Source organism: Spea bombifrons, chromosome 4 (genome assembly GCF_027358695.1).
Source record: "Spea bombifrons isolate aSpeBom1 chromosome 4, aSpeBom1.2.pri, whole genome shotgun sequence".
Taxonomy (NCBI): Eukaryota; Metazoa; Chordata; class Amphibia; order Anura; family Pelobatidae; genus Spea; species Spea bombifrons.
In genome coordinates, this window is record NC_071090.1 from 33,260,164 (window position 1) to 33,284,224 (window position 24,061).

The window sequence follows — 24,061 nt, forward strand, 5'->3', positions numbered from 1 at the left end:
AAACAGGTCTTATAGATTTAAAATTAAACAATAACTAAGGTTACCTCGTTGCGCATGCGTCTTACTTTGCGCTCAGTTCCCCCTAGTAATAGTTTACAGAGCGCTTGCGTTCCAGCCCTCAGTTTCGTCCGTATGGCCGCGCCTTGTTTCGTATAGCTGATTGGACCGTGGTGATGTCAGGAGCGTGGTCCGTATTGTAGTCTGCATATTCAGCATGGCTCTTCTCCTGTTATTGACAGCTCATTTTATCTGGCTCTGCTCAGGGCACCAAGGGGCCCCAGACCTCCCGGGGAGGATCGGTAATGAAAAAATGGAGCAGGGGGAGATGTATTTTCAATGCATGATCTCCTTTATTGGAGAGATGCTGTCCATGTTAACCCTATGTGTACCATGCTGTAATCACTGGCTCGTGTGTTTATATCCGTAACTGTCATTCATTCATACTCTCATTCATGCGTGTTACATGTTTGTGGGATATACAGATTGTTGCTTTTTTTTACACTGAAAGGTGCACAGTGGCTTTTGTCCCCCTCCTCACCGTAGTGCTTAAAAGGTTATCTGCTTTAAGATATCCAGATCTCCCACTTAAGGAATGTATGGATATAGGGTATGTAAAGGGAGCTCCATTCACATCAGCATTGCCCCATATCCCTTTATATCAACTTGCTGCATAAAATCATGGTCCCTCTGATATGCCAGAATTCTGATAGTCCTCCTTTTCTCATATGCCATTTATGGGCAACAATTTCCATCCTGTTTTCTCTCTCCCTCTCCAGCTGTTGTTGGTGCTGGAGTTGGAGGATCAGCTGTCACCTACTTTCTACAGCAGCAGTTTGGCCCCCAGGTGCAGATCGATGTATTTGAAGCTGATCGTGTTGGGGGCCGATTGGCCACGCTAACAGTCAATAACCAGCAGTATGAATCCGGAAGCCTGTCAATCCATTCGCTGAACCTTCACATGCAGGACTTTGTTAAACTTCTGGGTGAGTGTCAGGCAATGCGCTTCATGTTTGGGTCTCATTTAGTGATTTCCTGGGTGCATCTGGTTTTGTTGTATATGACAAAAAAGATAATTCTGGACCTCAGTCTGTGTTCATATTAAGATTTATAACTCCTATTCTTTAACTCCAGTTTCATGGAAAGTTCTTGTGACTTTTGTGCAACGTTGATTATGAGCAAGTTTTGACTTGACCTTGGATATATTTCTTTACAACCACCCTTGCCAACTGTTCTTCTTTACAGTTATTTCTTAGGATTATAAAGAATCATACTTGACATGCCTAGGACTGTGTATCCCTGGGTTATACAGCAAAGCAATATATATATATACCGTATTGGCTAGAATATAGGTCGCACTTTTTTCCCCCACTTTAAGTCTTTAAAGTGGGGGTGCGGCCTATATTCGGGGTCTAGCGCCCGAACATTTTTCTTTAAAAAAGCACCAAACTTTTAGGGTGCGGCCTATATACGGGGCGGCCTATATCCGAGCCAATACCGTATATCAGGGCTTGACAAATCCCAGGCGCCAGGTCGCCATGGCGACTCAGAATTTTGTCCTGGCGCCTAGGTGTTGTTCAGCCTTTGATCGCGAGCCCGAGCCTGAGATCCCTCCCACGGAGTGATTCTGTAGGCTGAAACCACAGGCAGCTTCAGGAAAGGTGTGTGGGGACCTGACACAACATCCCCCTGCTGCCTGATCGCTCCATGAGAGGGACAGTGCAGCGTTAACCCCTTCAATGCATTTAGGGGTTAATTCCCATTTTGTAAGGGGCTCTGCTGCTGGTGGTCTGCCTGGAAGCCCAGAGACTCCCCCTGCAATGGCTGGTCTATAGACCAGCAATTGCGTCCCAGCTGCCAGAGGCAGCTTCAGGGACAGGGGGAGAGGGTTCTTCGGTCTCCACATGAGTGTGGAGGCCAGCCCCAACACCCCCCTGCTGCCTGATCACTCCATGAGAGCAACAGTGCAGCGTTAACCCCTTCAATGCCACAGTTGTGTATAACACATTCGTGGCATTGCAGGGGTTAACATTTGTCCCATATGTTATCAGTCAATGCTGTGCTCCAATGGAACATCAGCATTGAAAGCTTTAAAAAAATAAATAAATTATATATATATATATATATATATATATATATATATATATATATATATATATATATATATATATATATATATAAAAACAGCACTGACCTGAAAGTCCAGGGTGCTTCCAGGTCAAATACTGTGAGTTTAGTAAGTGGGCTCTCAGATCACTCCTAACCAACTGTTAGTTTAAAAAAAAATCCTGGCTCCTAACCTTTTTTAGCTGGCGCCTAGATTTATAACAAATTTGTCAAGCCCTGTATATATATATATATATATATATATATATATATATATATATATATATATATATATATATATATATATATATATAATTTCATCTTTTGGTACTGATTGTGGAAGCCACAAGCTAGAACTTTCAAAGATGGTTTCTGCCTGATTAAAGAAGGTGATTGCTGCCATTATGACTTACTTGGAATTCCCATGGAATTATTGTGTCTTTTCTGATCAGGACTCAGGCACCGCAGAGAAGTTGCTGGGAAGAGTGCCATATACAGTGGAGACCAGCTAGTTTTGGAGGAGACGGACTGGTACCTCTTGAACCTTTTCCGACTATGGTGGCACTATGGAATCAGTTTCCTCAGGCTACAGATGTGGGTGGAGGAAGTCATGGAAAAGTTCATGCGGTATGAGGAAAAACAAAAATGACCTCAAGCCATCTTGGGGTTTATATAGGTTTTCTCCAACTGAAGTAGAGCTCTTTAGTTAAACCTGTTTGTTGTCATGTTTGCAGGGTATATAAGTATCAGGCACATGAATATGCATTCTCCAGCATTGAGGAGCTTCTGCGTTCACTTGGAGGAGAGCATTTTGTGAACATGACACAAAAATCTGTTGCAGAATCTCTACTGGGTATTGGTGTGTCACAGCGATTCATTGATGATGTCATCGGCGCAGTAATGAGAGCCAGCTATGGGCAAACAGTGGCCATCCCAGCCTTAGTGGGTGTGTAATTGTTACTGGAATTTAAACATTCCTTCTCATGTCTTGATAATGAGGGAGCTCCCTCTCATTTTAGTGAATACACTCCACACATAACACATGAACCAAGAATTTTCTTTTCACTGCTAAGATGTTCTTACTTGAACGTGCAGTGATTTTCTACTATTGCTGTTACCTTTTACAACTGTGATAGGAAATCACTAAAACCAGCTCGATTTGCCCCAGATCTTTTATTCCCTTATCCTCCAGATTGTCGGTAATCCATATGTGATCTGTGCTGTAATTGGAATAATTGATCAAATCCTACTTGTGCTACTCGTTCTAGTCCGAGATGAAAAGGATAAAAAAAATTACTATGGTGCAAAGTTTGAAAAGTGGTCTTATTGCCGTAGAATGTTTGTGCTACTTGGACCCATTGCATTGGTTGCTATAGTGATAAGACCATTAATAAAAAAAAATTTTTTCCTAACCTCTCACAATCTCACTGGGTGATCCGTGATATAGATTCCAGACCTCTATGTCAAAAAATGTGTTCTTCTTTCACATCGTTAATATGTATGATTGGAGAACAGTGTCCGTTGATAATAACCTAATTCCCCCAACAGGGGCCATGTCTTTGGCAGGAGCACAGGGGAATATGTGGGCTGTGGAAGGAGGTAACAAACTGGTGTGCTCGGGCCTGCTGAAACTCACGAAAGCCAATGTTATTCATGCCAGGGTGACGGCCGTGTCTCTGCACAAGTCAGGTACAGTGTATATACAAAGTATCCTCATAGTTGCATATTTACGTTTAATTATCTGTGTCTATTTTTATGTAAAAACAGGCGACGAGGTATGTTAAAGTCACATTACTTTCTAAAGTACGACTTGACCATGGCAGTGTACTTGATGCACTTACACTGGTCAGTGACCACTAGCCAGCTGAAAACATAAACATAGAACAACAAATACAGACAAATAAGCAGGGATAAAACATACACTTTACTAGGCCCATCTTGATATCCTAGTGCTGAAGCACAAGTTAGCAGTAGTTCCACAGCACACAATAAGGCCGCATTGGAACACAATAAGGCCACAGTGAGAGCACCAGCAGTAGCACATTTACTGGGTGCTGCCAGATTCTTCTTTGCACCTTACAGTTCTGGCAGGAGCATTGCATATTCTTTACAATAGATCATCCTCATGATTTTCTTGTTCTTAGGTCACTGTTGCTGAAGCTTGAGTGGATGGTACTCATCCATTAGATAACCCACAGTGTACTTTCCTTAGCCGCAGCCACCAAAGCTTGGATGGACTCAGAAGATCAGGGTATTTTCTGTGGGCTGACAAGGTTTGGCTTCACAATCCACAACTGGAAAAGTGAAATCAAAGTCCCAGCTTCCCCACGTGCTACCATAACAAACGCATATTCCTTACCAGTCAGGATCCAGACTGACAAACAGGCCCTTCTCTGTAGAGACCCTACTCTGCTCCTACAACTTCACCCTCTATGTAGGATATCATACCCCAGTTACAATGCATATTGTGGAATAACCTCAGTGTTGGGAAGGAACACACATAACATAGATTGTCTTTCTTCATAGGTGTTAAATAAACACAGCACATCTCTTGAGTATATCCTTTGAAACCACAGGGGATGATTTGGTTAACACTACAGTCTGCTAAAGTAGACTTCCTGGCACCATATGTTGATCTGGAAGAATGTAGCACATAAACATTTTGATGTCGGTAAAAAAGGCAAGCACTAGTAAGTCACAGAGAACATTAATCATTGCAATAAGGGTACTTCATTGTGACAACAAGGTGGTAACAAAAAACCATCATGGTTCATTCTCATGGTGACTGTCGCAATCACTTCTGTAGCTAGAGTAATGTTCACCTTGACAGCCATGCCAGCTTGGTTGCTTAATCCTCTGACGCATTGCTTAAATACAGTGCTCCATGCACACCAGAACGGAGAATATTGAATTGACACTGTCTCAAACCAACCACTTTTACTAATGGCTGCATTACTGTTTACTTATTTCTGAAACATTTTCACTTCACTGTTTTGGGGAAATGCTAATTCATGTCTGTTACCTAGGCCCATATTTATAAATTAAATCTACTGTAGTTAACATTCTCAGTTTCACAAGCTGCAACATAATGACAAGGATTTGATTACAATAATAATGATATAACTTTAACTGAACAAATTAAGGGGGTTTTGCGTGGCGGATTTGAGGTGATTACCTATTATTTCAGCATCATAAGGCTCATTATGTAGAGGATACTTACTCAAAGTGTCACCTCACCTTCACCGTATTACGCTGCTCTTAGAAAATGTTAAAAAGTAAACAAGCACTGACCATTTCTTCCCCCTTCTTCATGTGCCATTTATGCATTTATGGTGTAGTTTTGAGGATCTGTTGGTTTATATAAAAAAATAATGTAAAGAGTGCAATTTTAAAATCACACAGCAGAGAGCGCTGTAAGCTTGAGCTAATATAACATGTTAAAGGCAACAAAAAATGCACAAAGCCACTTTAGCATGAACTGTCATTACTTTGTAGAAATCCTATATATCTATCTATATATATAAGTGCTGCCCCGCCACCAAGTATGCACAAGATAAACAGTGTTCTTCGGATTAGTTAAATTGTCATAATTTCTAAATCTAGTAAGATTATAGCTCTGTCCCCCTAGACTCCCTGTATAACAGGTGCAAACAACTCACCTGTGTATAATATGCCAAGGGAATATATATATATATATTTATAATAGAGATATATTTATAATAGATATATAACACATTCTATAGCTCCCTACAATGGGAACAAGATACATATTTACATTTTAACTCATAGAAGCCACAGGTGAACTTGTTCTCTATGACTTAGAAACATAGAAACATAGAAAGTGATGGCAGATAAGAACCAGTAGGCCCATCCAGTCTGCCCAACCTCTGAGGACTTTCCTTTAGTACTTGCCCTTATCCTATATCTAGCTTGGCCTTATGCCTATCCCATGCTTGCTTAACATCTACCACTTCTGCTGGGAGGCTATTCCATGCGTCCACTACCCTTTCCGTAAAGTAATATTTTCTGATGTTACCATTAAACCTTGGCCCCTCTAGTTTATGCTTGTGTCCTCTTGTTGTGGTAGTATTTCTCCTTTTAAATAAACTCTCTTCCTTTACCTTGTTGATTCCCTTTAAGTATTTAAATGTTTCTATCATATCCACCTGTCCAGTCTTTTTTCCAGGCTATATAGGTTAAGATCCTTTAACCTGTCCTGGTAAGGTTTATCTTGTAATCCATAAACCATTTTAGTAGCCCTTCTCCAACATTTCTATATCCTTCTGGAGATACGGTCTTCAGTACTGTACACAATACTCCAAGTCAGGTCTCATCAGAGATCTGTACAATGGCATGAGCACTTCCCTCTTTCTACTGCTAATACCTCTCGCTATACGACCAAGCATTCTGCTAGCATTACCTGCTGCTCTACTGCATTGCCTGCCTACCTTTAAATCCTCAGAAATAATTACCCCTAAATCCCTTTCCTCACACGTTGAGGTTAGGACAATACCAAATATTCTATAGTCTGCCCTTGGGTTTTTATGCCCCAGGTGCATTACTTTGCATTTATCTACATTAAATGCCAAAATCCATTCAACAACATATGTGGGACAGTCTCAAAGGCCTTACTGAAATCCAGATACGCAATGTCTACTGCACCACCTTGATCAATTACTTTAGTCACCCAATCAAAAAAATCGATAAGATTTGTTTGGCAAGATCTTCCTGAGGAAAACCCATGTTGTTTTTGATCTTGAAACCCATGTGACTTCAGATGTTCAACAATCCTTTCCTTTAACATTGTTTCCATTAATTTCCCCACTACAGATGTAAGACTAACTGGCCTGTAGTTGCCCGTCTCCTCCCTACTGCCTTTTTTGTGAATGGGCACAACATTCGCTACTTTCCAATCCCCAGGGACAACTCCCGTTACCAATGATTCGTTAAATATATCAGTTAACGGTTTTGCTAGTACACCCCCGAGCTCTTTTAATAACTTGGGGTGTATCCCATCAGGCCCCATCGACTTATTTGTCTTTACCTTAGACAACTGAAGTAGAACCTCCGCCTCGATAAACTCACGTATTTCAAATGATTCAGTCTTTTTTCCCAGCTGAGGTCCCATTCCTTCATTTTCATCTGTAAAAACTGAACAGAAATATTCATTGAGGCAGTCAGCTAAGCCTACATTCCCTTTGTTTTTAGTCTAACTTGACGCATATCAATTGGTGGTATTGGTTTGAGAGAGGAGAAGTATATACAACATAACTAATCCTTGTTTAACTTTCCTTTTCTCATTTATATATATAAAAAATGTTTTATCTCCATTTTTTACTGAGAGGGCAATTCGCTCTTCTGCATGTGATTTGGCAGTTCTTATAACTTTCTTTGCCTCTTTCTGCCTAATTTTATAGATCTGTCTATCTTCCTCACTTTGGGTATTTTTGTATCTACTAAAGGCTAACTTCTTGTCTTTCACGATTTTGGCCACTTCTGCAGAGTACCACAGCGGTTTCCTTAATTTTTTACTCTTACTGACCAGCCTAATACAATTTTCTGTTATCTTCAATAAAACAGCTTTTACAAAATCCCATTTCTCCTGAACGCCATTTAAATTGTGCCAGTCTGATAATGACTCCTCTATACATTTTCTCATTTTAGAAAAGTCAGCTTTTCTAAAATCTAAAACTTTTGTTTTTGTGTGGTGTGACTCAGTCACTGTTCGTATATTAAACCACACAGACTGATGATCACTAGATCCCAAACTTTCACCTACAGAAATATCTGTTAACAAATCTCCATTTGTGAACACTAAATGCAATATGGCCTCCTTACGAGTTGGTTCCTCAACTACCTGTTTTAAAGATAATCCCAGTAAGGAGTTTAGAATATCCGCACTCCGGGTACAACCAGCTACTTTCGTTTTCCAGTTCACATCAGGGAGATTAAAGTCACCCATGATTATAACATCCCCCTTCACTGTCATTCTAGCTATTTCCTCCACTAGTAGATTATCTAGTTCTTCTACTTGTCCTGGGGGTCTATAAATCACACCTATGCGAGTTACTTTACTTTTGCCAAAATGTACTGTAACCCAAACCGACTCTAAGTTCTCCTCACCAACTTGTATTAAGTTAGACTTCTGTTCTCTTTTCTGCCAGTCAAGGATGGTAATTTGTATTGTGTTATTCCTGCACCTTGTAACCAGTGGGTACTCATTTGGACAACTATGCAGTAACTCTTCAGGGCTGTTGCTAAATAGCTTGCATAAGAATGACATTTTCACTGATATACAACTGATCTTGATTCTGATATTGCTTTATTTTTTCACAGCGTTATTATTTAGTTATCATGTTTTTCATCTTTTTCTGATACAGGAAAGAGGCCCCTGTATGAAGTACGGTACGACCAGGATGGGACACTTGGCTCAGAATATTATGATCTAGTAATTGTGGCCACACCGCTCCATAAGGGTGGTTACCCCATCTCATTTTTAAACTTTCAGCCTCCTATCCAGGAGCCTACGGCCCCTTATCATCGAGTAGTGTCCTCCATTGTGCACGGTTATCTAAATTCTTCCTATTTTGGCTTCACAGATCCCAAACTCTTCCCATTCTCTAGTATCCTATCCACAGACAGTCCAGACTCGTTCTTCCACGGTCTAGAAAATCTCTGCCCGGTCAACATATCAGTTGGCTTCAGAAGAAAGCCACCGCACGAAGCAGCGGTTTGGAGGGTGTTATCCTCTCGTCCTTTAGACCGACGCGAGCTGAAAACCATATTTAAGTCCTACTACTCTGTACAAGTAATAGAATGGCAGGCGTTCCCCAGCTATGGAGCCACAGGCTCTTCCCGATCGTTGCCCCCAATTGTGCTGCACGATGGCCTTTATTACCTGAGTGGCGTGGAGTTGGCTGCTGCCTCGGTGGAAATGAGTGCAGTGGCAGCTAAAAACGTGGCCTTGTTAGCCTTCAATCGCTGGTTTGAACTGACAGAGAAAATAGACCAGCCAGATTTACTGCACAAACTGAAGACTGAGTTATAAGATTTGGATTTCACATCACAAAGTTCCCAATGGGATTCTGTAGGTGAAACTGACAAAGCATGAAGCACAGTGGCTCCCCATCTCAGTCTCTGTATAAAAGCATATCATTGCCTGGACTCAATTCGCACTGAGACAATGGAAGTGTTTCTTAAATATTACCATTGGTCAACCATACACATTTTGTTAACTCAAAACCATATTTTTTTGCTGTAATTGACTTCATTATGGATGCAAATTTGTACATTTTTTAAAACCAAACCTGATTGAATTGGAAAAAAATAAAGAATCAGGAGGGCAATATTATTTATGTCCTATGTGAACTGAAATTCCACAAAATGTTTAAAGGCCAGGTATGTGGTATTGGCACTAGCTGGTGGCAGGAAAATGAAGATCAAAACCACCTTAGGCTGTCCAGCCTAAGAAACATGACAAAGAATACAATGTATATACACAATGAACAGAAAAAATGTATTCTTTGCAATAAAATAAAATTCAGCAAGCGTCTTCATAAAAAAGATTTCCTGTAGCATATGAATTCTTAAACTGCTTGGGTGTCGCTTGTTCATGTCTGCATGTTAGCAATTCACTTTTACTGTGACGAGCCGGTAAAACTGCCTGCGTTGTTCCCATAAATGCACGAGCAGTGTGAACTTCATAGTACGCCAGGAAAAATGCCCACCAGAGAAGGGTCTGGCACATCTGGGCTGGGGGGCAAGTAAAGCTGAGTGCACCCCCCAATTAACACACTCTAACAAACCGGAAGTGTTTGTTAAAAACCCCACCTGTTACGCACTTATTTTTGTTTACGCTATAGCACCACGGAAAACTTAGAAAAACTCTTTTTCTACCTTATTGTTAGCCAGCATATGCATGAGATTGTATGCATTAGAATTTTGGATCTTTATTTTTTGTCATCTTTATATTTGATTATATATTTCTTGGAACTCCTCACGTGTCCAGGCTTTATAACTAGCAGCTGCAGAGTCAATCTGTATGGGTAATTATCATGTTTATATTTTTATAATGCCAACAATTTAGGTAGAGATTCTTGCGGTACATACATTCAAAGGGTATTACGAAACTAGAACTGACAAATTAAGACAAAACATTAGGTAAAGAGGGCCCTGCTTAAAAGCTTAAAAATCACAACAAAGTTCACTGTAATACTGACCTGTCCCCAGTTTTTTCCATCCTGGTCACAGGTTCCTGTTTTACAACAAATACGTGTATGACTTCACTTGTTGATTGAAGCCAACATATCCTCTGCAGATGATTTGTTCCAATTCTAGACTGTGTCTGCGATACGTCAATGGGCTTCTTTTTCCTGTTTCATACAATTATTTACACACCGGAACAAATACACAGCTATCCCTTTCACTCTCGCTGACAAATTGATTTTGCACCAAAATGGCTCATGCAGTATGACAACTAGAGTAATGGAGTATTTCTGCTCTAAGTATTTTGCACATCTGCTCCTATGAACTCTTTAGGGTCAGCTGCACACCCTATCCCTTAAAAAAAAAAATTGTGACCCTGGATGATATGGTTTCACCAGCCCTCTCCTGCTTATCTTGAGTGACTGTAAGAATTAAGATACAGTGCTATAAAAATTATTCTAATCAAATAAATTCTCAAAAAACAAAATCGGGGGGGGGGCAGAGTGGCCCTTGAGCTTGTAGCTTGGAAGAAAGAATACAAGATGGGATGTGGTAGAGGGAAGTATAATTCAGAGGCAAGATCGAGTTCTTAGCCAATGCCAGACACTATATTTCTATGCTCTTCTGATTTAAATAAATATTTGGACAGGACTAATTCTGCCAATGAAATAAATGAAATTGCACCACAATAAGCTTCCCTTGTCCAGTACTGACCATTTCAATTCTCCATAGTGGCTAGACCGATACTTTCCCTGTTGAGACTAAATTAATGAAACTTAACCTTGCTATGTTCAGGGTCAGCAATAAGGTGGCTGGGAAAGAGACGTAACTTGTTGGTCTTTTTGTGATTATATAACAATAATATCCTTTGGACTGTGAGAACATTCTCAGGTTGCCTAGTAAAACTGTGACCTCTTTACAGCCAAAAGGTCTTTAGGGAATGTTGAGGCACCAGATGTTTCAGGGAAAGCATAGGTTAACCAGGACATGATAACAGAATCCTGAGAATGGGAACCAATATTTCACTAAATCACATAATAAACATATCTTCCTGGAGTCCCACACACCAAGGAAAATCCCATATTAGTGGCTTGTCCAACTGGCCTCTGCACCATTACTTTTAGACTGAATATGTAGGAAGAGCTACTCTTCCTAGTTTATATTTAAAGGTGAGTTCCACCTGCAAAATGTACACGCTAGGCATCATATGCACTTTAATGTGTGTCATCTTATATTTTACCCTTTTTGCATCCAAATCTATAGAAATCATCAGACTCCTATGAAGGTTTAGTGTGTTTCCTCGCCCACCAGCTGTGTGGTGTGTTGGCTGAGTGCAAATGAGGAACTGAGCTGCAGCATTTAAGTAAGGTAAGTAGTTTTTTCCATGTAAAAATGCATATTAAAGTACTTACAAAGTGAGTGAAGTCCAGTCAGGATACAGGTGGTTGAGTGCAAATGGACATTGCAATCTACTCAACCAGGGGTAAATGGTAAATGTCACAGTGATTTGCCAGCGTAGGTGAGTGTATGCATGCAGGTGGAGATGAGTAAGGGAGGCTAGGGATGTAGATTATGATACTGTGGGACTTGGGTAATAATTAAATTGGAGATTTGGAAAGGAGGCAGTGGTGGATATAAATCATGATAAAGGGGGAAGAGACGGGGGCAGTGATGTATTACATGGACAATGCAGAGGAGAGGCAGTAAACAGTACGAGAAAGAAGGTTGGATAGTGGATAGCATTGTTTGCCGGGGGTGGGGGACTGGATAGTGTTGTGTGAGAGATGTCATTTGGTGGTGAAGAGATGCTAGACCATGCTATGGTGGGGCTGCTGGATAGTTGAGAAGGGTGAATGACTCTTGACATGGTAGTATGTGGGGGGCATGGGCATTTTGGGTTATAGGTAGACAGATAGAGACAAGCAAAAAAATACACATATAGGGCTGATCTACCTGTCTATAAAGTATCACTAATCTAACCATACATTATACAGGGCCAGACAAGCTCTTCTTGTGGCAGAAGCTCACTGGGGTTGACCCTTCACAATGTATAGTGTAGTGAAGGAGCTGAAAACACAACCTACCTGCAAACTCTCGTGTCAATACCCTCTAAAGTGGATAGATTCCATTGAGAGAGTAAATAGAGAGATGGTAATGCACGTTTGTTTAATTCCAAAAGTGCAGATACCCCAATATATGAGCAGGGGATGTTCATTCAGACACTAACAATTTCTAAATTCACTTTGTTATATGGTAACTGTAACAAAATGCGATTAAATAAATACATGTTTCCACCATGCTCGGTTGCGTACGGTGTACAGTGGTATACACATTACGCGTATGCCAGGCTCAGTTTGCATCATGATACAAAACAATACTCAGACTCAAAGCACACAAGACTATTAGGGAAAGTGACTTATCTTTGATTGCTACACGTCGCCATAGATATGTTTATCAGCTCAACCATAACTGATACCAGGATCCGGCTGGAAACCGGTACCCAGTATCCTGAAATTATAGAGCTTACACTCAAATAAAAATATAGTATATAATTGAAATTGCACAGAAACAAGCAACAACAGGGAAACAAATAGCATAAAAAGACAAGGGAAGGGGTTGCGTTTGTTTACAAAAAAGAAAAGTGGTGACTACGGGGGTTATGGTAACTTATTTTCTGAGGAGACACCATTCAAAGTTATTCATATAAATTTGAGTGTCAGAGAAACCAATATATTGAAGAGGAAAAACCTTATATATATGGAAAGAACTGTCGATTCGAAATAACGCCAACCTTGGTCTAGCTAAGCCTAAGCAAGGGTTTTCTGTCATGTATTCTCAGAAAGCTAAGTTAGAATTTAGGGCAGCTTAAGTACAGCTAAATTTTTGGTTGGAAGATCCAATCAGGTCGAGCCAAGACAATGGCACCAGGTTCATATTTATGATAGTAAAGAGTGACATCTTGTTATCCAACAATTTTAACTTCCAAAGTGGTGGTTTATCAATCGACCCCTACTGCAATTTGTATAAGGACTATTAAATAACTAGATGATTCTGAAGTTTAAGCATATACACTATTTAAGAAACCAAACACTAACCTGTATACTAATATATAATTAATATGTTTTATTTGAAAAGCACCATCACGTTGTACAATGGAAAAAGACAGGCAAGACATACCCCTGTTTTAAAGTGGAGTCCTAGAGACACCATTGTATAGCAGGCCTCCACAGTAGATATGGATAATTTACAGGTAATCTCCCCCTTAAGACTTCCGAAGGTTACGGTAATTTTGTCAGATGCATGTTAGCATAATGATATTTGTTCAGAATGTGGTCAATATAGAAGGCAGTCTAAAGTGAAAAAGGAGAATTAACTTCTTGGTGTTCTGTTAGTGAGCACCCCCCAAATGGATTTGTGTGATGAATGGAGAGGTAAGTGATGCTTTCAGAAAATACAGGTGCAACCGACTGCTATATTCTCCATGACTGCTACATACTCCTTGTGGCACTTCTTCCTTCTGCGTGCTCTGAGTCCTTGAGAGGTTGGCTCACACATCCTTCTCCTTACAGGGATCTTGCTGTAGATTGGAATACTGGACATGCTGTGATCCTCCTGCATGGTGAAAGGGTTAACGCACCCGTTGCACAAGCAACGTGCTTCTGGTATATCCATTGGAATTCGGTTTTCATCATGATTTATGCTAGGGAAAAGTAGACAGTACAGTGTCATATTTATGCATAGACTTCTCCCTATTAAGGTGGTGGCTTTTTTTTTTTTAAAGTGACAAAAAAATGTTTTTTTGCATGCAAAAATACCTTTGCTTTCTGAACTCCTTCATAAATTTTAAATAACTGGTAAACCAGAAGTAAATATCTCACAAAAGTGTTTCTTCATACAATAATATGTTCATTTGCAGCCATGATGGAATGTCACATATAAGGATTTGCATGCATTGGTTACTTTCACATACAAAACCATTTGAATTGAACATTTACATATTAAGGAATATCCTCTCATATTGTTGTAATGTCAACAATATTCAATTGTATCTGTCACTCACACATTTGCATATATATATCAAACTTACATTTTATTGTTTAATCAGACTGTTTCAAATATATTATGTCAGGGATACCCAATATGACAATGAACTACAGCTATGTTCAATTCTACTAAAAAAATATATTTTTATTTAAGAGAAACAGACATATAATTCATAAACTCTTCAAGAGAACAAACCACTGTTTACCAATTGGACATCTCAAGGATGTTCCTAAAGTGTTATCTATGACATTCTTTTTGGTATGCCTCATGTACTTAGATTTCCTTTTCTGTTCTGTACTCATATAAGCAAATCTCAAATGTGTCTGGGTGTTTTTGTGACATAAAATGAATGAATGGTTAAGGTATTAGTTAAGAACAATGTAGACAGTAAAAAAATGTACATTCTATCTTTAAAGAAGAGGACATACTCACATATAGGTCCACGGAGATAGACTTCTTCTGTTTGAGAGCCATAGTCTCAGGTTCACCTCACAGCGGTTTCCTGACAGGTCAGAGGTGTTTCTCAGCTGGTTGACCATCTCAATCAGACTCTTCTCATAATCCTCCACCAGGCTATAAAACTGAGATGGAGCAAAGGAGTTTCCTCCAAGCACAGGATCTGGAGAAGCTTTTCCTTTTTGACCTTTCTTTCGTCCTTTTAAAGCCTTGGAAGAGTCTGAGCTGAAGGCTACAGTCAGGAACAGTGAGATGGCGAACATCATCAACTGAGGATAAAAATAAATCCAGATCAGCGAATGGCACTATGTCAAAACTATGATGTGTGAACCAAAATTGTGATAAATGTAAATACAGTGCTAGTTCTCAGTAAGTATGAACAGAACTTTATATATGGTCAGGGTTACCAAATTTAAAGATTTATATATAAAAAAGCCTGTAAAACACCTATAGTTACATAGTTTCTACAGAGGATATATACATATGGTGTAGATCCATGCAACAATATCAATAATGCTGTTCCTCAAAATACTAATTGCACTTCCTGGTATGTTAAGCAAAGAAAAAAAACCTGTTTCCTATGAAAATGTAATTAAATCAAAACACACACAAAAAAGCTTGGTTCATTTTTGCAAAATTTACTAACAAGGGAAATTTTAAATTGGTTGGAAAAAATGATTTGGGATAAAAAAAAACTAGTTATACTACCTCAAAGCATTCTGGAGGAGGTTAAAAGTACAAACCTTTGTTTATGATTCAGGGAATGTTTTTGTTATATTCTTTCCTGCTCTCAGGTGTAAATGGAAGTTGTCGGGCCGGGAAAAACTGCAGACAAGCAGTTTAACAGATTTACATCTAGTCCTGAATAAACCATATGGTGACATTTCCCATGTGTGAACTGGTTAATGTAAACATCCTTTACAAGGACATTTACAAAAAAAACCCATACACCCCATTACCTTCTGTCCTCCTTTCTGAAATTACACTCTAAGCACTTCCATAAAAAAAAAAAATCAAACAGGCACAGGAAGAAGCTGACAGTTACGCAAGGTATTGGAATAAGATGGGATAATGCTGACTCTACACTGTCTTGGAAGACCCCTTTCAATGATCATAGTACCTTAGGCTTCGCGCTACTGTCTTGTTTTGGGCAATCATTATAACACATTCCAAGCAGAGGTGTAGCCCTCAGTGTAAAAGGTCTCATTGTCCTCCTACATTTACCAACCAGTGCCTACATGTCAGTAAAATGACTAATAGTTATTATTTTTCATGCAAGTTGGTCAGTCCATCATGAACTGCTGCTTGCCACCTCAAGTGGGCCAGTTTTGTCTAAAGCGTGCCAGGTTAGGAATCTCTACATCAAGGGGTCCTGGAGCTGTGGTAAAACAAGCTTAATTCAAATGATGAAGACCAAAATTTGTCCTTGTTCCTAGAAATACCTCACCATGACAAAGAAAGAAGTAAACTCATAGAGATTAATATACAATGGCAAAAAAGTCTAATCGGCATGGCTACTTATCTCCGGGGCTTTGTCAAGCCTTGCTCTTGAGGTAGTAATAATCCCATGAAATTCCAATCATAATCCCTCTTAGTCGCTAAAGGGAATCCAGTCACACCAACTGAATTCGGCAGGATCTCTTGGCTCCTGGGATGCTGCCAAGTTCCTTGGAAAGTCCATTGATGGATGCTGAGTGCAGCTGGACTCGGGAGTTCATACCAAGTTCAGCTATACAGTTCAACCCCCACTGAAGTCAATGGAGGACTCGGTTCAGTGTCTGCAGCTCTTTATTTGACCAATTTAAGTGTTTTCCTTTTGGGCAGAATATGCCGAGAGCAGCCAGGTGGCAATTCACCTGCTAAACCCAGACACACGGCAATACTTACTGTTTGTTCCGTTAGAAGCTGACATTTACTATGAGTATATAGACACTTCATTTCAATTGAAATTATGGCACTTGATTTAAATTATCAAGTAATTTTGTTGTTTGATATAAATATAAATACAGCTGTTATTGTAGAATTGCTAACTTTGACCTCAACCCCACTAATGCCTGGAAACAAACTCAGGCCAAATACAACTCTACCGCAAATATCTATTTCCAAGGGTATTTTCATAGTAAGCTTATTGAGTTTACTTAATTTTTTGTGGCATGGAGCCGGGAAACGATTCAGTCCCAGGATGGCTAAAGATCATAGGATAACCCATTAAACAGTATTGCAGAATATGATGGTGCTATATAAATCGATAAATAGCAATAATCAACTCATTGTTATTCTTGGCTTTAGTAACCCTAATAGAGGAGTATTTACGTATGATGGTAAAAGTATTGAAGACCCTTGTTAATATGTAGTCTACTACACAACACATTAAATTAGCTCATATATTTTAATATACCAATTTTATATACAAATACCAGTGCAACAATACACATCCATACCTCAATATATAGGTATATCCTGCTAATAGTAGACTGAGATAACCACTACACGGTGAACAAATAGCATATGGATATAGCCATTGCTAACATATATAAGTATACCCACAGTAAGCATAACATCACATTACATTACAGTATTTTATATACTACCAGCAGATTCCATAGCACTGTTACAACAGAGTCAGTAAAATAATTTAATATCACACACAATAACAAACTGGTACAAACGGACAAGAGAGCCCTGATCTTCTAAGCTTACAATCTAGTCGGTGGTTGATGGGAAAGTATATATATATATATATATATCTATATATATATATATATATATATATATATATATATATATATATATATACTAACTACTAGCTGGTAACATAAGGAGAGTATAATAGGTAAGCAAAGTCTCTATAGACCAATTTATGGAAACTTACCAGTCTATGACAGCCATGCATTGTTCCTAGAGACAGGGACTGGTAATTGCAACTGGAGGCTTCTCAGAGGGAACGATCTCAGTGCCAATGGGACTTGAGCTGCACCCACTTCCAGTTCCTATAACAGGGACCTTATCCACCGTACAATCCTTTTGTACAGGTGCGGAGCACAATGTTAACAAAGGCCCGGCTTGTCCCTTTCTCTTTCTGTTGCGTGTCTCTTGTTTTATCCCAGACTGTACATGCAGGGACAGTGTTTGCACACAGGGAATGCAGTGCACAGCGGCTCTGTTCTCACACTCAGCACACACAGACCTGGCTGATATGCGCTGTTTGTTTGCTTGTGTTTCTTAAACTGACTTGGAGATGGAATCCCCCAATTAACAGAGTTAGATGGAGAATTGGTAAAATGTAGTATTACCAGCTGCAGGGAAAGGGCAGGGTATCCCTTTACACAATCTGTTCTGCTGCGGCTAATTTAGGAATAAGCATGAAGATGATTGTCAGCAAGTTAATGCTATGTGTGAATTACTAGCGGCCTCACCATGCATGTGGATGACAGAGGCATTAGTGCTGGATTTCAGCTGGGCTTATACACAGGGACTTATACTAAGCTCTGCATTAATGCGCTGCCTTGTTAAAAAATAATGATTTGATTCTGCACACGTACAAAAGCAAAATATTGTAACTACAGCCCCATACATCACAGTTAATATGATAGCGACTAATATGTCTATTATTATTCCATGGCAGCTTCACCCAATACAGAAACTTTGTCTACGTAGGCCACAAGCCTCAGTGAAACAACTTAGTGCATTCAGTAATGTTACATATAGCCAGTGTATTTGTGTTCTGTGACAGCATAGCTTGAACACTACCATCTAACAGTAATTTTAGTGAATGTCATCACTCCCAAGAGTCATAGTCCCTCTTTTGGCCCCAAATCTTCCCATCCCTCTTTCATTCCCTAATGTTCCTCTTTTCTGTTATCTTGAAATGTTTAGTGAGCGTGGGTATATACCAGTGGTTACAGTGGTTATTTGTATAGAAACAGCAGAAAATCTGTTTATATATAAAATGTTATAAATAAGACATTATTCTTCTAAATATCATACTTGATTACATAAATAACTATCTAAAGGTCACAAAGAAAAAGTCTTGATAAAGTCCCGCTCATAGTCCTACCTAGTAGGCAAGGCATCCTGGAGGGCCAGTAACACAGACAACACCTTTAATACTAACTTCCTCCCTAACTCCCTTATCATTTTTCTCTCTCCCTTCCTGCCTTTCTCACTCATTCACTCTTACCCTTTCTCTCACTCACTAATACCCTCACCCTCTCTCTCTCTCTCTCTCTCTCTCTCTCTCTCTCTCGCTCTCGCTCTCTCTCTCTCTCCTCCTTCTTAATTTCCCAGAGGCTTCTTTCTCACACAGTGTATGAGAGCAGCAGTGCTTTCACTGCAGGGTAACTTAACATTGCGTTCCTGCTTAGGTCCTTATTTGAGAATTTTGGAGCCGTCTGGGGGGCAACTGTCCCACTGCCCAGCCCACAAGAGGGGAGCTGATGGGGAGAGATTAGTGTAGAGGGGCAGAGCAGTGGGGCACTAGTGGGAGTGGGTCAGAGCAAAGGAGCCAGGAGAGGTTTGGGAGGATTAGAGGAAAGGTGTAGGGGGCAAGGAGAGGCAGGTGGGAGCCCTAGGCAGCAGAGGGACAGTTAGGACAACAAAGGTCATTCGTCTTTGTGGGATACCAAGAGCTGAGCATGTGTATTCTCATTAGGCCTTACATTAAGCACCAAGTGTGACTGACAACTCCCATGGTGACAGTATTATATGTAAATATATGTAGTCAATACTCTAGCTCTCCTGAGGGTTTCACACAAGAAAACTTGAAGTGAAGACAGAAAATGTGCTGAGTGGGAAGCTGTAATGACACAGGACGCTATCTACATGGAATGCTTGTTTATTTATGACTTACCTTTAGGACTCCACAGACAGCCTTCTTTACTGTATGGTAATCAAAGGAACAAGGAAGTTCAGCTCTTTATAATATGTGAATGTAATATAATATGTAAGTATAATTGTTTTACTTACAGATTATGGGAGTGCATTGGAGTCCTTGAAATATGTTACCGTTTGACCTGATTACATATCTTCTTTGGATCATGTTAGAAGAGGAAATCAATATAAGCGTTTGGGTCTACATCTGGTCCATCTATTATTCCATACAAATGGTTTCTCAAACATGTGTCTCGTTAGAAGTAGTACATCTGCTGTATCCAGAACAGCTAAGGCCTGTTGACAGACAGATACATTGTGAGTGATATAGAACATCTCATCTCTGTTTATACAGCAAACGGAGGCAGGTGAACACTGCCTCAAACAGGTGGTAATAATCCAAACATAACCTTATAGACATGACTGGTTGGAGCTGATGAAAATCTACCTCCGGTGAATGTTAAAAAGCTACAGGAACATGTTTCCTCTATTGCTTTAATGTGTTTACCTTTAGTAACACATTATCGAATCAACAGAACTACCATACTTGAAAGACTATATATTATAGCATTTACTAACATACATCTGATTCCCCAATAGAACCGTAGATGTAATTTAAACCTGTAATTCAGAGTCCTTGTGTTTTCTCTCTCTCTGTGTCTTGCTCTCTCTCTCTCTCTCTCTCTCTCTCTCTCTCTCTCCCCCCCCCTCTCTTTCTCTCTTTGCAGGCCTTTTTTGAGAATGGGTAAAGAGTGACTGCAATTTATGTGTCCTATCTTCATGATCCTGCACTCCATTGCCTTCCTTAAATGTCAGACTTCTCAGCCCCAGTGATTAACTGCCTGGTCAGAAAAACCTAGCCCTGTTTTTTACATAGAGGCCACATCTTAAATGGTGCTAACAAGCATCACCCATGCTTACTGGTCAGTACCTGAACCCACACAATACTCCAGGGGTCATTTGTTTTCCTAATTGCAACAAAGGCAACAAATATTGTATAAAAACACACTCCCAAGTTATATAAGAAAGCCACCATATTCAAAGTATTCAATATTAGCTATTTATGAAGACGGAATAACAGGTAATGTCATGGAACTATAAATCCCCTGATACTCAGTCATAGACAAACTCCTTCTTTAGGTTATTAGTTGAGCACAGAAACTCAATTTACTCAACATAGAGCATATACTGTATGCATACACTTTATTGCTTTTCATTGTTACCTTTTTCAATTAATTACTTTTTTTTAAATTACAGAGAAATATTGGTATACTTTTCAAATCAATATATAACAAAGGATAAGCACAAAATATATATTATGAGACATATTAAGACTTGATTGAATGATCTATACTATAACTCTAACAAAATACAACACAAAAAGTTACAATGAAATAGAATGACAAAAACTTCTATTAAGCAACAGTGGTATATTTACCTTAGATGTTGCCCTAGGCCTGACCCACCTCCTGCCACATCCACAGCCACCATCTTCATCACCTTCTACTGCATCCTATGGAGGCTATGCCAGGTCAACAGAGCCTTCGGTAGTGTAAATGGGCCACTTGGGGAGATCAGAGATCTTCCTTGTAATCAGCCCATTGAGTAGTGGCGCAACTGGTGGTCTGATTATACAACAATATGTCACTACTAAGCAATTCTGTGGGGAGCACAGAGTAGAGCAACAGTGTACCAGTGATGGCTTGGCCTTTGAACACCAACAATGCAGCATAAAAAAATAAACTACAATGCTACTCCTACTGTAAATTTTACAGTGCATTATGAGTTACATAGGCTATTTTATTACCAAATCCCACTTCCCACAAATGTTGCTACTGCAAGGCCCCGATATCGAGGCATTTAGTAACACCAAAAAAAAGTGGTCGCTCTCAGGAGCGGTAACATTCGCCATATTCAATATGGAAGCGATCAGCTCAACTGAATCACCTCAACTGGATAGATATGTTTAGAGTAGTATAGTTGGTGCAAGTGTGAAATGGGGCAAATGTATTATTTATTGTGGGCTCATGGGCGGATCTCAGAGGCATTGGGGCCATTGTGTATTGTTATTCTCCTAATTCCTCGGAGGAGGCGGATTGAGCAGGGTCATTCCGCATGTTTTAACTTTGCGTGGGTAGCACAGCAGGCTTCCCAATGGTAAGTGAGTTGTGTGTGGTTGTGTATGTCCGTATATGTTAGTGTGTGTGTTTCTGGGTAAGGTAATGTTTGAAAAAAACACGGTTTCTGTTTATCTCTTTGCAGTATACAGTAGATACTCATATAGGTACAGTATGTACAGCTGCCTAACTATAGCCCAGTGGTTGCCACCCCTGTCCTCAAGGCACACAAACAGCACATCATTTAGTAATTACCACATTCTATTGCAAGAGGGAGATCCAAAAAACCTGAACCTGAGTGTGCCTCAAGGTCTGGGTTTCGGAGCTACTGCAAATACACGCAAGACATTAAAGAGGGAGAGGACAATTTTCTCTGGCTCCCTGACTGCCTCCTGATAACAAGTCCAGACCCTTGTATTTCATTGTTGAGTGCTTGATAGCGCCTATTATTATTGACTTCTGCTTCAATGTCAACAACAAATTGCAAATGAAAAAACACTATTATAGACTTACAATGTCTGTATTTCTCTTCTTGCTTTTGGTAGGTCCAGAAAAGGTGACATGGTAAATGAATAAAATAAATAAAGGCTCCAGGCACTCAAGGGTTCCAGCTCAGGCAGATTTATTGAAGGACAACACCAACAACGTTTCGACCTCACAATGAGGTCTTTATCAAGTTTGATAAAAACCTCATTGTGAGGTCGAAACGTTGTTGGGGCCTTTATTTATTTTTATCTACTGGGGAGCTGGTCCTTCCTGGCACAGTTAAGCACCTTTGGTGTGTGTGCAGATTCCTCATTCTGGTGACATGGTAAATAAATGAGTCTTTGTCGTCAGTAGTTTGCATTGGGGTTAAATTGGTTAAAATTGCATTTCAAATCCAGCAGAACCGAGCAGCTCACTTACATACTAGTATCATTTTGTCTCAATTAAATTCTGAAATATATCTTTTTTTCTAAGGTTATTTTCAGCTGCCAGCAGGGAGCAATATACTGTGGAATGCTTCTCGTGTGCTCTCATCTTGCCTATGAAAATGCACATTGTTGTTATATTAGACCAAAAGAAAATGTTACGATGTATCACTTTTTAAATGTACCATCACTTATCCTTTACCTCAGTTATATAGATACTTACACCTCAAAAACTTGGCCATTACATTCTTCTATGCCAGTTTACGTTCTTCAGTTTGCCAGGTGTGGCATATCAAAACCTAAAAACTTCTTAACTCGTCAATTTTAGAAGTTATGAAAACATCACTTTCCCATGCTAAAGAAGCATCATCTATCATCTATACGCTTGAGCAATATGTTTATTTCATTATTATTCATCCTCTTTTTGTCACAACCCTGCATAATCTTGTGGAAAACATCTGAATATAATCCACCTGAAATTAAAATGAGCATATGACCCCAGATCAAATACACCTGTTGCTGGAAGGCACTTGTGTTTGTTCATAAACAAACAGCATCATGACTAGTCTGCAACACGTGTCAGTAAACATTCCATTGACCAATTATGAAAAAAAAATGAAAAGAATAAGCAATGACCTATGTCTGGAAAAGGCCATATATTGGATATTACTGTTTGACCTGGTAAAGAGGATCTGAATCAGAAAAGCAACTAGGAGGACAGAAGTGGAGCGGTCCATATCTAAGATGGGACATCTCTCCAGGAGACATCACCCAGATAGTCTGCAAAGCAAGACTTTGGAAAAAGGTTTAAGAAACATGGGAAAAGATATACTATCATGAAACCAGAAACTGGGCTTCTTGGCTTTGGCCATAACATTTTGTAGGGTGCCAAATCACTGCTCATCCTCATCTTGAAATATAGTAGTAGTCCCATCATCTTTCATCGGTAGCAACTAGGAAACTAATAGGATTAAGAGTATAATGAATGGAGCAAAACGTCTTCCAATTTCCAAGGGACTTGGGGCAGTAGCAGAGGTTCATCTTCCAGTAGGACAATTGTCCTAATTACACAATCAAAAGTCACATGCACTGAGTGTCTGAAAAACATTGTGACTATAGCAGCAAGAAACAATTTTTGTTTAAACATTTTAAACAAAGAATAAAACAGAAAAAGGGAAGACCATCAACCTGGAGAGGCAGAACTTCTAAACAGTCCAGTAAAATAATGTCTGAAAAAGTATGACACCAAAATATCAGTATACCTAATTACCTGCTTTGGGGCATTGCTCAGTGTTGTGTACTTTTAGATTCCCAATGCTACTTTTTGCTACTTAATGTTTTACACAACCTTTGCTA

General features: G+C 39.5%; 2 protein-coding genes across 2 annotated transcripts; one reads left to right on the plus strand and one right to left on the minus strand.

Moving 5' to 3' along the window:
* Positions 1 to 200: 200 nt before the first annotated feature.
* On the plus strand, positions 201 to 9,449 carry PCYOX1L (prenylcysteine oxidase 1 like). Its single transcript, XM_053464717.1, has 6 exons — positions 201 to 299; positions 777 to 983; positions 2,556 to 2,730; positions 2,838 to 3,049; positions 3,652 to 3,792; positions 8,484 to 9,449. Exons 1-6 carry the CDS (start codon positions 215 to 217, stop codon positions 9,149 to 9,151), a joined length of 1,488 nt encoding a protein of 495 aa, XP_053320692.1. The 5' UTR covers positions 201 to 214; the 3' UTR covers positions 9,152 to 9,449.
* A 3,967-nt stretch (positions 9,450 to 13,416) lies between these two features.
* Positions 13,417 to 18,131, minus strand: IL17B (interleukin 17B). The gene is made up of 3 exons (XM_053463576.1): positions 17,681 to 18,131; positions 14,785 to 15,077; positions 13,417 to 14,008 (listed from the first exon to the last, which is right to left on the minus strand). The coding sequence occupies exons 1-3, from the start codon at positions 17,699 to 17,701 to the stop codon at positions 13,753 to 13,755; spliced, it is 570 nt and encodes a 189-aa protein (XP_053319551.1). The 5' UTR covers positions 17,702 to 18,131; the 3' UTR covers positions 13,417 to 13,752.
* Positions 18,132 to 24,061: the final 5,930 nt, after the last annotated feature.

Coding starts and splice junctions, on each gene's coding strand:
- PCYOX1L (XM_053464717.1), top strand. CDS start 215: ATGGCTCTTCTCCTGTTATTGACAGCTCATTTTATCTGGCTCTGCTCA. Junction 300..776: donor AGACCTCCCGGGGAGGATCG/GTAATGAAAAAA, acceptor CTCCCTCTCCAG/CTGTTGTTGGTGCTGGAGTT. Junction 3,050..3,651: donor GGCCATCCCAGCCTTAGTGG/GTGTGTAATTGT, acceptor TTCCCCCAACAG/GGGCCATGTCTTTGGCAGGA.
- IL17B (XM_053463576.1), bottom strand. CDS start 17,701: ATGCATGGCTGTCATAGACTG. Junction 15,078..17,680: donor TGCATGGCTGTCATAGACTG/GTAAGTTTCCAT, acceptor TTTTATCCTCAG/TTGATGATGTTCGCCATCTC. Junction 14,009..14,784: donor CTATCTCCGTGGACCTATAT/GTGAGTATGTCC, acceptor ACTTTTCCCTAG/CATAAATCATGATGAAAACC.